General features: G+C 40.4%; 1 protein-coding gene across 5 annotated transcripts in view; it reads left to right on the top strand.

Moving 5' to 3' along the window:
- The window catches only part of trit1 (tRNA isopentenyltransferase 1), a 59,025-nt gene that overhangs the window by 10,659 nt on the left and 33,481 nt on the right, over positions 1 to 14,885 (top strand). For all 5 annotated transcript variants that reach the window (XM_036144930.1, XM_036144931.1, XM_036144929.1 and 2 more), the window contains exon 2: positions 13,310 to 13,450. In XM_036144930.1, coding sequence (XP_036000823.1) covers positions 13,310 to 13,450 — 141 coding nt within the window. The remainder of the gene's footprint in view (positions 1 to 13,309; positions 13,451 to 14,885) is intronic.

Below are 14,885 nucleotides of genomic sequence, written 5' to 3'. Positions count from 1 at the left end.
CACAGCGTGCGTCTCTTTGCGTCGTCCGAGTCGGCGCAGGACCGCGGCAGAAACGCCGGCCGATGAAACCCCCAGTTTTCAACCCGTTTCGCGGGTCTGAGCGTGGATTACTGTCACCGGGGTGTGGCGATACGGTCGCCGCTACAGTAAGGCGGCAAGGGGAAAGTAGGATGGCAGGGTGGAGGAGGAGGAGGAGGAGGAGGAGGAGAGGGGGTGATGGGGATACGGCATGAATGATTTATTAGTCTGGCAATACTGGGCCATTCCCCACAGAGAGACAGAGCAGCGGAAGATGGAGAGATAAATTGTTGGAGGATGGTGCCTTGAAGGGAAGAATGGAAATGGTATAAAGAAGGAAAAAAAAAAGAGCGGAAGACGGGGATTTATACGCAAGTGTAACTCAGAGAGGAGGTTAAAAACAAAGCGCTTGGGGTCAAAACAGCTAGCGGTTCCACCATTCGCAGTCTGTGTGAACCTTTTCAATCAAAGACGTTAGGATCGAATCTTTATTTCCTCAAAGCTATCATTTATCTAAGCCACGTGTTGATGAATGAAACGGCGCAGTTACTGCTGTAGGAAATAGGCCTATGATAGCTGTTCAAACCAAAACGATTATGGGGTAACCTCTTCTGGGAGATACTTTTATATTATAGGAGTCATTTAACCGCATTTCCTTACAGCAGACTGAGAAGAAGCTGGAGAAATTACGTCAAATGATCAGCTGTCAAAGCAGTATAAAATATTTTCCCTGTGGGTATGAACCGACAAATGGTTGTTATGAAATGCCCGCTGGAAGTCGACTCCTTTTAGTGCCTGAAAAACGTACAAAACAGGGAAAGGACCAAATGGCCAGCCCCCTTCCCAGCGCACAGTGATTCTGTTTCACTTGTCAACCAGTTGGCTCTTAAAGAATGGAGGAGATCAAAGTGAAATGACTCCAAGTGGCATTTATTTGAGTGGCTTAACGGCACGTCCTTACAGCAGACTGTGAGTTGCTTATACAAGGTTATTATCTAGAGTATATGTCATTTCTCTTTCTTTACCATCACAGAATCTCCTCCTCGCTGTCTGTGAGGTTTGGTGTTTCAGGGAGGAAAGACGTGCATTTGATGTGGGCATTATGGGCAGCAGGAGTCTTCTGGTCAAACGAGGGACCAGAACCATAGTGACTTGGAGCCATAGTGGGTGGTGGTCATTGTCCCATTAAATCATTTTCAGTAGGTTTGCGGTTTTGGTCATTTGGCACCCACATTTTTGAAGTAAGGAAAAGAGATGTACCATTTCATACAAACCACATGAGGATTCGAAACCTCCGTGGGGATGTTTCTTTCCTGCTTCAACAACTGCTCTATAGTTCAAATTTCTATACCCAACTAATCGTCTGCTCCAAACAAACGTGTTTATGTCACATCAATAAGAGTTATTTTGGTTAATCATAGTTTGGAGCCGCTTATGTTTTTATTTTGGCTGAAAAAGGGATGCAAACCACAGTGACCTGGATCCTTGGCGTGAAGTGACCATTTTGTTACCTCATCATTTCCTTTTTTTTGTAAGACCTGTATCTGGGGTGGGCAGTGCGTGTTTTGTCCATTTAACTTTACTTACTTTTACAGTTTTTCTCATTTCGCGTCCAACAGTTTCAGGTATAAAATTTAGTCTTCCACTAAACATCTGAGACAAACCAAGTCAGATTTTACCTGCATTGGAAGTGTTTTCTACTGACTTTGACAGCGCTGATTTAAAGTAATATTCGTTAATCAACTCATAATGTATTGTAAAGAAAGATGGCTCTTTTACTCAAATGAATCCTATATACCAACATATGGCTCCTATTTTGTTATAACCTGGTCAAAAAGGGGATCAGAACCACACTGACTGAGAGACAGCCTGGTCCTGGCTGTTTGCTCCTTTTAAATAATGGTTCTCTCTTTAGGCGGTTTCTTGACTGGATGATAATAATAATATTAATGTACTATTCTATTCATAGTCCAAAGATATGTGGTTATTTGACTCTGATAAATCATATCTACCTGTATGAGAGTTGTTTTGGTTTGATCAGAGGTTGAAATTTCTTATTTTAGAAGAGCCTGTTGGTTGAAAGGGGGATCAGCACCACCGTCAAAATGATACAGGTTGTGAGATGTATTCAATACTATATAGATAAAATTAATGTGACATTTGAGAATTGTATGGGTATTTATCCCCACAATCAGTGACATCTCTGGCATGATAGGTGGGGCACAACGACTCAACACCTATTAGCAGCGACTATTTTGTTTTTGTGATTGATACAACATGGCGTTATCATACACCAACACACTAGAAATGCCATTTTATAAAAGCTAAATGTAGTGAAATATTTATACGTAAAATTACAAATAAAGACTCACTCATAATGTTCATTTATTGAACAGAAAAGCTTCACATTAATCATTCAATGAGCCAGCAAGGACAAACACTACATTAATATTTGCTTTTAGTTTCCATTTTCCATTTGGTTTCCATGTTTTATTTTGTTAAAACTTTCCTACATTTTATTCCAGCTATTTTTTTACTTGCATTTTCCAATGTTTTAAACATGTAAAACACTTTACATTGTCCTTGTACTAAAATGTGCCTTGCCTATAGATGGCAGAACGTAAACATAACATGTGCAATTAAAGTGTTTCGATTGGACGATCCGAGCTTGGTGCCACAGGATTTGTGCCCCACGGCTGTCTACTTAAAGCGTGCTGAGCCTGCGCCCTGCCATTTCAGATGTTCATTGTTTAAACAAACATTGGTGAATCGGCCCCAATGTCAAGGTGCACCAAGAGGATTTAGCCTACTGACCTTGTCAGTATCCTGGCAGACTTAGATACATAGACACAAATGTTTATATCAGAATTTCATTGGTAAGAGAATCAGACTTTTTAACAATATTGCTCTAGAAAGAATGATCCTGTCCCACTGATTATTGCAACATAGAGCTCCACAGCGACATCTGGTGGGGCCAGGCCCCATTGGCCCCATTGACCCCATTGGCCCCATTGACCCCATTGGCCCCAAATGCGAAGACGGCCCACAATTGATCAAAAATACCAAATGGAAGAAACTGACAGGCTGTGGCCAGTTCAAGGATAGAAAAGGATTTCCTTGCAGGTTTGAAATTGATGAAAGGCAATGTGGGGGTATAAATGAACTGGGGAACGAATGGGGGCAACCAATCAGGAGTCAGATGGTAAATGCCAACGAGGCTGTTTCCAATCATCCTAGCTAAAGGCAAAAAAACAACAGAAAAACAATGTGTTACTGGATGCATTTTAAGAATAAAATTAAATCTACTGTAGAAACCCTGCCATTCATTTATTGTTAGACTTTCTGCAGGGAGATGAGATAAGTTACTTTGGGTCAGCCGCCTAACTGAGCACAGAATCACAGTTAGCTCCCATGTACAAAAGACACAAGTTCGCTCAAATCTGTCTGTGCTTTATTGGAATTGGATTCCGTTGAAGCTGTTATCCAATTACAAAATACGTTGTCAGCATTGACAGTCAGCCAGAGAAACTCCAACTAGAGGAGTGTATCTCTCTTTAATATCTATTCCATTCACCTTTAATTCCCCCTTTCATTTTAGAGAGAGTGAAAATAACAGTGACATTATTTTCAGGAAGCTATTAGACTTGAGTATCTAACACAAATGCATGTTTTAAACAAGCTGTGTGTAATCACAGAGATAAAGGGCTTCCATTGTGACACCTAGCTAACACTTAGTAAGGGCGTTAGCTACAAGAGCTGCTTCATTTCTGCACTTACTCTCTTCTTGGGCTTAATAGATGTATAATAGTCAGGGGATTAGGAGCAACTCAGGATGGAGAATGTTAAAAGTAATTCAAGAATCGATAATAAGCATTAAGAAAGATGAAAACAATTATTTAAAGTTCAGATTTTTACACAATGCTGGATCCCTTCATTTTATTGTCATTAGCTTGTTAAAACCAACCAAATGTCTTCCTCAGTTTAAACACAAATGTATTAAAGCTCGTTTGTATACACAAATGTTAGCGCTTCTTTTCTCTAGCAATCTAATAACGGCCAAATCCTTACTGCTGCCAACAATGACCAATTGTTGACAACTCGTAAGCCCTACTTGCATTTTTGCCTGTGCCTGGTTCTTAAATGTCCTAAATAGTTAATTTGTTAAAATTTTAGTTGCAAATCAGGATTATATGCCAAAAAGAAAAGGTAGGAAATGGTCATCCTAATTCTTTTCTATGTTTTACACAGCAGTATGGCCAACAAGTCGTTTTATTTGATTTTTCGTATTTGATTTTTTTTTTAAATCGATATTCACATGGGTTGAAAACCTAAACAGCCACACTAACACTTAATCCTCACAAATCCCTACCCCAGGCAGCTTTAGAGGTAAATTATTTTCCTTCAATCAACAAGTTTGTTTCTGATGGGAAAGAAGAGGAGAATCTGAAAATAAAAATAAAAACCCATCATAGAACATTTATCCTTGGTGAGGAGCCCCAAGTCTTTGATGTTGGAAGGCCTTCTTGCCATCACAATAATCTTTAGCTCCCTCCACATACTCTCTATCAGTATCAAATCCAAAATGTTACTGTTGCTTCCAGTCAGATGAAACATGTTTGTAAAATGAATAGGTTACTTTAAACTTAAATCTGCCAGGTGTATGAATAGGGAACTATTGTAGTACCAGTTGTAAGTAAAATACACTTATTATACAAAATATTGATTTTATTATTTTGTTTTTCCATTTTTTTCTGTCTTGAGTTGCCATATTCTGTTGACACAGGCGACTAAAACGAGCTGCTCATCGGGCTGGCTGATAACACTGGGTTACACAAACATTGTAAAAGCTCATCTCTTTTGAAAAGTTTTTTGCATTCCCATTTTAGGTTCTTTGTATAAGAACCTAATGGGAATAGATAAGATTCAAACAATTTGTAACATTGTTGTAGCTCAATAGTGTAACTTAATGTTGCACACCGTGGTCGGCTATTGCTAACGACACTGGCAACTTCCAACTGGTGCTAAAGTAAATAGCAATTTATTTTTATTTTCTAAGGAATGTTGACTGTGGGCTGAATATATTGCGACAACCTTATTGGCTAAAAAGTTAACAAATGAACAATAATACCAGTGTATACTTGATCAGCGCAGCAAGGACTAAGTAGTTTAGTTAGTGATAGCACAACCTTTCTCAGATATGACTGTATTACTGCCTAAGCCTAATATGAAGTTAGTCTGGCCTTAAACTGAAATATTCCTGATTTGAATTATGGGCTTTTTTTTAAGGGTATCACTTAAGATAATTGAAAATTAAAACTAGGACAGCTACAACAATGAAAGGCAAATTCAGTCTAAATTTGTTTCTGACAGTTTTCTTAAAATGACCTTGAATGATTAAAGTGATTGCGAAATTCAGTTCTGGCTAAGGGCTGCACACAGTCTCAATCCTAACCATCCAAAGTCGTCATCAGGAACTAGAGGGCAGAGAAACTGCAGCTTCTCTCCACACAGCAGCGGCTGCCTAGAGAAGAAGCTGTTGCTGTGGATGGATCCTGGAGCTTTGCTCCCCTGCATCTAACCCAAAGAACACTCCATTGACTGCCCAATATTCAGCCTATAAAAAATGGTCAAGACATTCTTGAGTATACATTATTTGTATTTTTTGTTCTAGCAATGTTTTTATTCATGATTTCTTTAAATTTTTATTCTACTGTTTCTCACATCTGTCATTTTGACCGGCTCACGCTGTCTGTAACGCTGTAGCTCTTGGTCATTGTGTCTTATTTTTTAGCCCCAAATACAAGCACAATTAAATGCAACCCACGACTCATGAAATTTAGAGACTAAATGAAAAAAAAAAAATCAAAATCAAAAGCCGCTTATAATGAGTGGACTTGGTACACTGCCATTGGTGCCAATAGCCTTACATTGGAAAGGGGTACTGCTGAACAGTGCTCAATGATTCCATTAAAAAATCTTTATTGCATAATCATTGTGTTTATTATTACCCTTATGGAGGCAACAGTGGACATTTTTTTTATTCAAACAGCGAAAGTAACTTTTCTTGTCATTAGATCAGTTTTTAGGGGTGCAAGTACAACTTTTCCCTCATGGGTTAAAATGCATGCTTGTCATGGGTAACGTTTCTTAGGTTGTATCTGCATCTTAGGTTACGTTCACACTGCAGGGAATGCGACCCAAATCTGATCTTTTTGCCCTTATGCGACCCATAACCGTCTTTTCACTGCAGTGTGAACAGTCCAATTTCGGTCTTTTCACCCTAAAATAAAAATTCTGAACTGCGGCACTTCTATATGTGGTACTAATTCAGATACGTATCGGGTATTTTTCAAAGCCTTTGCAGAAGGGCTGGGCGATGTGGACCAAAAATCTCTATTTTTAAGCCGAATACCGATATACGATATTTATCTCGATCTGTTTTGTTTTCTCATAAAGTAATTATAAAAAAGCACCTCTGAATTAAAGCTTCATCCCAAATGTCTCATGGCCACGTTTTTTTTAACAACCAGCTGTAGATAAATATGAGAAACAGCTGAAAAATAACCTACAGGAATACATAAAAGTGTAATTATAATGCAACATAGACCCTCTTGATATAAACATCATAGTCTCATCTTGTATCTCTTTAATAAAACAGATACAAGCATTTTATCTGTCTTTTAGGTCACTGTCCTGGCTCTCATTACACAACCACACAGAGTAGTAGCGGTCCATAAAAGACCATTAATAGCTCTGCTGCTTTCTTCTTCGTCAGCTCCCATTGCTCAACAGCTTTGTAATAATTATAAACAGAGACACCGTGTATCCGTATTTTACTTTTTAGAGTTTTTTTTTTTTTTAACAAACCCTTATTGAACACTTCTAGAAACGATTACATTCACCATTACTTCCGTAAACAGCGCGCTGCTGTGTGACGTCTCCTTCAATTATCTTCGCTTGTGAGTCGCTCTGCAGTTTTTGAACCGTTCAGACAGTAGCATGACGGCAGTCGCGTTTAATAGGTGTGTGAGCAACCACCGCCGATTTCAGCAAAAAAAAAATCAGAATCAAGCATCAAGACCTGCCGTGTGAACGGAGCCTTAGTTTCTGCCTGAATGATGGTTTGTTCTCTGCGCCCCTTTCATCCATTCTCCATCCATTCTGCTTCTCTGGCCCGTTTGCCATGCCCCCCTTCCTATTTTGTGTGGCAGGGGAACAGCTGTCTCGTGCAGGGCGTAAGGTTGGCCAGGCCGCCCGGCTGCAGGCTCCGCAAGGCTCAAACACTGAGCTCATTGTCTCACGCACACACACACACACACACACACACACACACACACACTCCCTCTACGCCTACACAGGCCACATGGTCACATCCATTCACATTCATTTCAAAGTGAGACGGGAGGAAGTGGACAGCTGAAACCCCCCTACACCCCCCACCCCCCTTTCTGGATTTTCATTGAAGCAGATCAGTGTGAGTTATGAGATGAGGAATTAGAGACATTTAAGGTGATGAGCTGGGGTCCATAACATTTCCTGAGGGATTTTCTTTTACACTTTTTAGAGTGCTCTTCATTTTGTCACGTTTAAAGGGACCTAGTCACATACTAAGCTATGACTTTGTGAATTTCTATGCTAGTAGCTCACTCTGGATGCATACAAGGGTTTTTCGATAAAATTTTTACACCCTATTGGCTTATTTTCTTTTTTGTGTTTTTAGATTTTTTTACTCATTATAGAACTTTTTAAATCACATTTCAAAACCCACTTATTTAAACTTGCTTTTCCATAGTACAATTTTTCGTATATTTCTGTGTTTTTAAAAAATGTTTTGTAACGGGTCTTTGAATGTCCAAAAAAGCGTTATATAAATTTGATGTATTATTATTTAGGGCTGTGCACAAAAATCAATACAAAGATTGATATAGATGTTTTTAAAAAAACTATTTAATATCGATATTCTGGCTTTCAATATCGATATACCTCCCAACCCCTAGGGGGCGCTATTACAGCGCGCCATTACTGTTGACAGCGAGGAAGTGCAAGTGAGATGAATTTGCTGAATGGCCGACAGGATTTTAGAAGCAGCTTTGTTCCCAAAATCAGACGTTTGGGCACATTTTTAGTTTCAATGATACGTTAAATGCATTAAACCAAATGCACTTTATTATCCTGTTAATATATCAGTGTTCAATAAATTGAACTTAAATATAATATTTGGCTGGTTTTGTTGATTGAATGACTTTGAGCATTAATTTGAAAGTAATTAATATTGATATTGGAGTCAAATCAAATCAAGCTGAGCTATATCGAGAATGGTATCGAATCGGCTCATCCTAGATGATAACCAGCCCTATTATCATTATTTTTTTGCTCTCTGTTAGTAAACAAAGTGGTTTTGCTTACATTTACCGTGTGCATTGTTTTACCCAGTACAAAGCACACCATCAGGACGAACGCTTGGCATGTATTGTTTGGTATTGGTGTATTTTTTATTTTTTTTTGTGGTCAAAACACGTAACTAGGCCCCTGTAAGCATCAACCCTCAATGTTTTATGTGGAAGACCAGCAAACACAAAGTAATGCCTAATTGTGTAAAATGATACATGATGTTTAATTATTTTTTTATAACATTTTTTGTTGTTTGTTCACTTACGTTTTCAGAGGCCTTTACAGAACAACTGGATTTATACATAAAAACCCAATAATGAAGATTGTGGTTGTAACGTAACAAAATGTGAAATAGGTTCGAGGGATGTAAGAACTTTGACTAAATTGTTCTGTTTTCTATAAGGATACTGTCTGATGGCATCTTTATTAAAGCTCTGCTGATTGTTCTAAAACTGTTAAGTGGATTTTCTTGTTTAATCATCAGACGGTGTGAAATATGAGCGGAGCTCGTTGGAGGTAGATGTTACTGATCAATTATTTTCTGTTTCTCTGCCTTTTGTCAATAACTGTATTCTGTGTCATCGCTCCAGCCCAGCTGTTGGAAAATTATCTGCCTCGTTTCACATATTCACTTAGCAGACTTGAGAGAAGTTATGTAGCCGTCTTAATTTCTGAATTTGTGAAGGCGTTTTCCTTGCTTCCTCCAGACGACATGTAAACACCATTAGCTCCACCGACGTACGACTCTCAGCCCGAACATCGCAGCAATTTGTAGCTCATTTCCACCGCCTCGACTTGAAGTCTTAATTTCTCTCTCATTTTCTCTCATTTGCAGCCCTCGCTCAAAGCTGCTTTCCCCCGCTCTGCGTCTTCCAGTCGAGTGAATCTTTTTACACCGGCGTCGCATTACCTGCCGTTTCAGTTGTCCTCTTCATCTTCAAGGAATTAATGAGACGATGCTTCTACATCTATTTGATGCGCATTAAGGCCTGCTTATATTAGAGTAGAGAACTTTCTTATCTATGAGCAGGAAAAAAAATTCCTTCCTTCTTTCCTTCCTTCCTTCCTTCCTTCCTTCCTTCCTTCCTTCCTTCCTTCCTTCCTTCCTTCCTTCCTTCCTTCCTTCCTTCCTTCCTTCCTTCCTTCCTTCCTTCCTTCCTATCCTTCCTTCCTTCCTTCCTTCCTTCCTTCCTTCCTTCCTTCCTTCCTTCCTTCCTTCCTCCTTCCTTCCTTCCTTCCTTCCTTCCTTCAACCTCCCCACTCCGTCCTTCCTTCCTTCCTTCAACCTCCCCAGTCCGTCCTTCCTTCCTTCCTTCAACTTCCCCAGTCCTTCCTTCCTTCCTTCCTTCCTTCCTTCCTTCCTTCCTTCCTTCCTTACAAAATGCATAAATCCCCAGAATTTGAATATGGTGAATTCTTTTGGACTTTACATCCCTACAGGTCTGTTCATACATTTCATTCACCCATAGATCATCCATTCATCCTCACATCCACGAGGTTGCGGTTTTGTCATGCAGAGAAGCCGTGCATAATTTATCACCCACGGTTTCTCCGCCCTCCCCTGCTCCTTGCTTTTTGGCTTGCCGCAGAGCTGAAGAACATTTGGTGGAGCACATTCTACCCCCCCCCCCCCCCCCCCCCCCCACCACCCCAACCCGCTTTTTACGACCCGTCACCAAGGGATGTGATCAATAACCCTCACTGGTTTACTCTCAGTGGCTGTTTGTTGGGTCAGTGTGTCTTGTTGTTGACCTGCTGTATAACGTTTAGAGCAGGCAATCCGCCTCTAAATGTGAAAACATTGCAGCAAATCGTGAAGATCCCTCCATGTATGTGTTAAATACTAGTTTTTTAGGTTGAACTTCAAACTACTATGAGTATAGAGTAATGATGTGTACATCTAGTAGCTAAGGTTGTAACAATACAGCCGGCTAATGAGAACAAGACATTTCTTCTTGTCAAAGAATAAGAAATGATCCTTTTATTTGTTCTCACAAATAAAGGTTTCTCGGATTTGAAAAGCATCTCTTTAAACAGTCCGTAAACAGTGTAGAATAACTGAGTTCAAGTTTGGCCAGTGTGAATGAAGAAGCATCAAGCCATGGATCTGACGCTCAGCTCTATAGACAGGTGTGTCTTATACTGTGTGTTAAAGAATGATCAGTGTAGAATTATGCTGGCCGGGTCTGACGGGCAAAACAACACAGGTCACACTAAAGGTCAGGATTACAACACAACACTAAACTCTGCTTGAACATACATTTTATCCCCCTCTTCTTAGTGGCAGCAAATCCTCGATCTCTTTCTGATTTGATTTCTTCGCTGTAGATCAGACCGAGCTCTGAGCAGGCCTTCTCGGAGCAGTACAGAGCATCTTCAGGAAATGACCCATAGTGTTCATCACAGACCATTCTGTCTAGGCAGCTTTGTTGCAGGGGAACAGGTTTGAAGTTGAAGCGCGCCCTGGTTTGTCCCAGAATGGTGTTGCAGTATTGTAGAGAGAAGAATAGAACAATTTTTTTTTAGAGGAATATTCTGTCGTTTTAAAATCGGGAGCTCTTGTGTGACCTCCAGTTCTTGCACATCTGGATGCAGTTTCCGTCACCCTTCTATGTTTAGCCTCTAATTTATGTTTGGGTACAAAGCAAAACGCTTCCCAACCTTTTTAAAATTATAGCTTTATAATTTAGCATAAAATTGGTTGAACTTTCATTTGACAATTTTAATAAGAAGCTTCTGTTTATTTCTTTTGAACTAATGGGTTTACTTTTGAAAATACAGTGTATAACGAAATGGGAATTTTGTCCCACCAAGCACTTTGGAAACTAACTGAAATGATTACAAAATATGAAAGTGCACCTTTTTTTGAGGAAGAATGTCATTATTCGCCAAACTACATGTGCTGACAAGAAGAAGAAACTACTGACTGGGACAGATATCAGAAAGTAGATCCAGTCTCCAACTTCTTGGCGTCTCCTACCAGAACTTCATATTAAGCAGGGAAAGGGAGCATAAATGAGAACAGGACTTTCTGCATCTGTTTAAACTCCAGACAGCGTGTGTGAAATGAAAATCCCGCCTGAGCCGCTGCCTGTCACCTATCAGATTCCATGAGATCGCCTCCTCCCTCAGTGCTGGAAATTGGCGAGAACCTGTGAGTTATTATTGCAGAGGGCAGATACAGTAAAAGCCCAAAGGTATTTATAGCTCCGGCAGATTTTGGAGTTTCTTGTGACAAAGTAAGATGTAAAAATGTTTTGGCCCAGTCCCGATTTGAATCTCGTATAGAAACAGGGAGGCAGACAAAGATGAGGGTGATTGTAAGGAGACCTTTTAACCTCAAAGACCAGAGGTAGCACCCAAGATAAAGTGTGAAAGTAGAATTGGAAATATCCAAAAAGCTGATTAGCAATTATAAGAAGAGTTTGATAGCGTTTGTAGGGCCCTTATAGATTGTCTCATTTATTATAGGAAAGGGTATGGATAATCTCATCTCATTTTTTTTTATGCAATGTAAATAAAAAACAGATAAATTATATATATTTTAAGCCTGTCCTAAATCCTATAAAAAAACAATTTCTTGGTTGAATGAAAACATTTTTGAATTTAAATCTGCACTCCTCAACCAGCTTTTCACTGGTAACAACACCCAGTAGTCTAGTAGCAGAGACTTTATCTAGTGCAAAGTTAGCTGTATAGAAGCCTGTTTTTGTTTTTGTTTTTTACCATCGGCCAGAGCTCAGAATAAGCTAGTTTTCCCCTGATCAACTCTAAACCGTGGTTGGAAGGATAAACATTGGAAAATAAATTTATTTTATATATGTTTTAATTCATCAAAACCAAGAACTCCCTCCTCTTTTTTCACCTTGTAAACGCATCAACCGACAGGATCATGTTGTAAATATATATATATATAACAATGTGTGTAATCTGGAGCATGTAACAAAAGTAATTTCCCCCTGGGATTATTAAAGTATGTCTGATTCTGATCATGCAGGTTTATTACAAACCAGAGAATTGTTTATGCTAAATGAAATATGTTTTTAAGTTCAATGTGTTTTAAAATATTGTTTTAATCTACATAGTGGACACCTTTTTAATTTTTTCTGCACAGGGTCCGCTAATGATTATAGTTTATTCTCATTGTCAATTTTAAAAGCATATGGGGATAATCTGGTAATTCCTACACTTTCTGTTTGATTTAAGACCCATACCCTGGTAAAAAAAAATCGTTTTATATTATAGAAATAATACGCAAAAATCATCCTTGCAAAGAAGAATGTAATTGGAATTTGCCAGATAAGACATCAAAGCAACAGAGAAAGTCAAATAAGCCAGGAAAACCCCCTAACTGACCCTGCATCTCCAGTTTTTGACCTGCTGCTTTGCTTTTAGCATCTTATGTTAGCATCAAAGGTAGTTAGCAATTCTAAAGCAGCAGTCTAAGAATCATGTTCATTACCTTGAGTTTGAGATTTCCAGAAAGCAGACAACTCTTGAAAATCCAGCGAATTCCTAAACGGATGTCAGTCGAAAGTTTGGAGGAATAAAACACGAAAACATTGCTGTAGTCGACTCAGCCTTCCTGTTATTCGGTAAAAGTCTCGCTCTCTCCAGCTCTCGCTCATGGCCTGAATGAGCTGTCAACATGCAGAAAATAGTAAAAAAATAAAATAAATCTCTTCTTAAATCTTGGGTTTTTCTCAGAAACACTTGGTAGTAATTAGCCATGATGCCTTCACAAATTAGAAAAAGATTAGAATTATGAGCGTCCGGCTGTCTGTGCGCCGCTCTAACAGAAAATCAGCCACCGGTCGAGCTCTCGGTGCATCTATGTGAAGAGCTCCTGTTTTTATTTCTCTTATGATCTCATGCTTATTTTTTTTCCGTCCCCACACAGGTATACAAGGGTTTGGACATCATCACGAATAAGGTGACTGCTGAGGAGCGTGCCCAGTGCGCACATCACATGATTGGCTTCGTGGACCCCTTGGTGCGGACCTACACGGTGGTGGACTTCAGGAACAAAGCAGTGGAGCTCATATCCTTTTATTCTGCAAACGCAAGAATGAAGTAAGACGATGTTTCCGCCAACACCTGGTTCCCTACGCGGCGCCATCAAACCAGCACATGGCCTCAGGCAGATTATTTAGCGGGAACTGCAGGGGGGGGGGGGACTTAGCAGATCTAACTCACTAATTGGCTTGTGTGCTACTGTGCTTATGTGCCAGAGGGATCCCGCTTTTTGCCGGCGTGTCTCGCTGCAGATGTTTTTCCTGGAAAAATGCGAAGCAGGAGATCAGTAGAGATGGTATTTATAGAGGAGTGTGTCTGCGGCGTGTTCTCAAACACACACACACACACACACACACACACACACACACACACACACACACACACTCTCTGGGCAGCCGACCCTTCCCGCAGACGCTGGCCGTCACACAGATGTGCAGAAAGGAGGCGATAAGTAGAGAGGGTATTAATAGATCAGGATGGCCTGAGCACGCACACACACACACATATATGGTCCTGTCTCCATTTTTTTTTTTTTTTTTTTGCGCACACACTTTTGCACACCAGTGCGACAAGGGGATGCGGGAGCTCCAAGAATAGGCTCGGTGCAGCAGGAACCTGCTGGTGGGAAGAGGGAGACGGAGGAAGAGTGGAATACAGATTAGGAGAAGAAGAGAAACTATCAAGCAAAAAGGTGTCTGAGGGAGTGTAAGTTTGAGAACGCAGGATCTAATGTCGCATCACCCCCCCCCTCTCCCATCTAAACATGCCACTCACATAAGCCCCTCCTCTGTGGCTCTTCCAGTTTCCCGTCCCCTTGATATTAGCTGCTGCTTTTCAGTAATCGTCCTCGCTCTTTCCTCAAGCGCAGAGATGCAGGCTTGTAAGTGGACAAAAGGCGAGTGATGATGCCTGATGGGCTTTTATCTTGTTTGAGTGGTTATTTGATTAGCCCACAGTAAGGAGGGGGGAAGGGGGGTGGCGGAGGAGGGGTACAGGAGGCGCAAGAGGAGAGAAGATGCGACAGAGGAAATAAGGTGTGGCAGTTCTGTCTGTCAGACCAAACAGCTTTTTTTTTTTTCTCTCTCTCTCTCCAAGGTCTCTGTTTTTGCTGTTTGGAATCAACTCGTTTGTTTGAATGTAAGAGGATACACAGGGCTAAAATTACCAGGTTCTCCCAAATGTGTTTATTTTATGCAGGTCAAAATCCTGGTTTTCTTTCAAAAGTACACAACCACAAACGTTAATGTCGTCTCTGAGATATTGCTTGAAGGACCGACAAAGTCAGCTCCGACCACCGTCCCCCCCACCCCCCTCCCTGCTGAAGAAAAACAAGCCCACAGCATGACACTGCCCCCGCCCTGTTTCACCATGGGAACGGTGTGTTCATGGTGATTTGGACTGTTGTTGTTTTTGCTACATGTCACATTTGGCTGAGCGGCCTTAAAGCTGCGTTTTTGGTC

The sequence above is a fragment of the Fundulus heteroclitus genome, chromosome 13, assembly GCF_011125445.2.
Source record: "Fundulus heteroclitus isolate FHET01 chromosome 13, MU-UCD_Fhet_4.1, whole genome shotgun sequence".
Classification (NCBI taxonomy): Eukaryota; Metazoa; Chordata; class Actinopteri; order Cyprinodontiformes; family Fundulidae; genus Fundulus; species Fundulus heteroclitus.
Note: the sequence above shows the minus strand (reverse complement) of the source record. Positions and strands in the feature narration are given on the sequence as shown.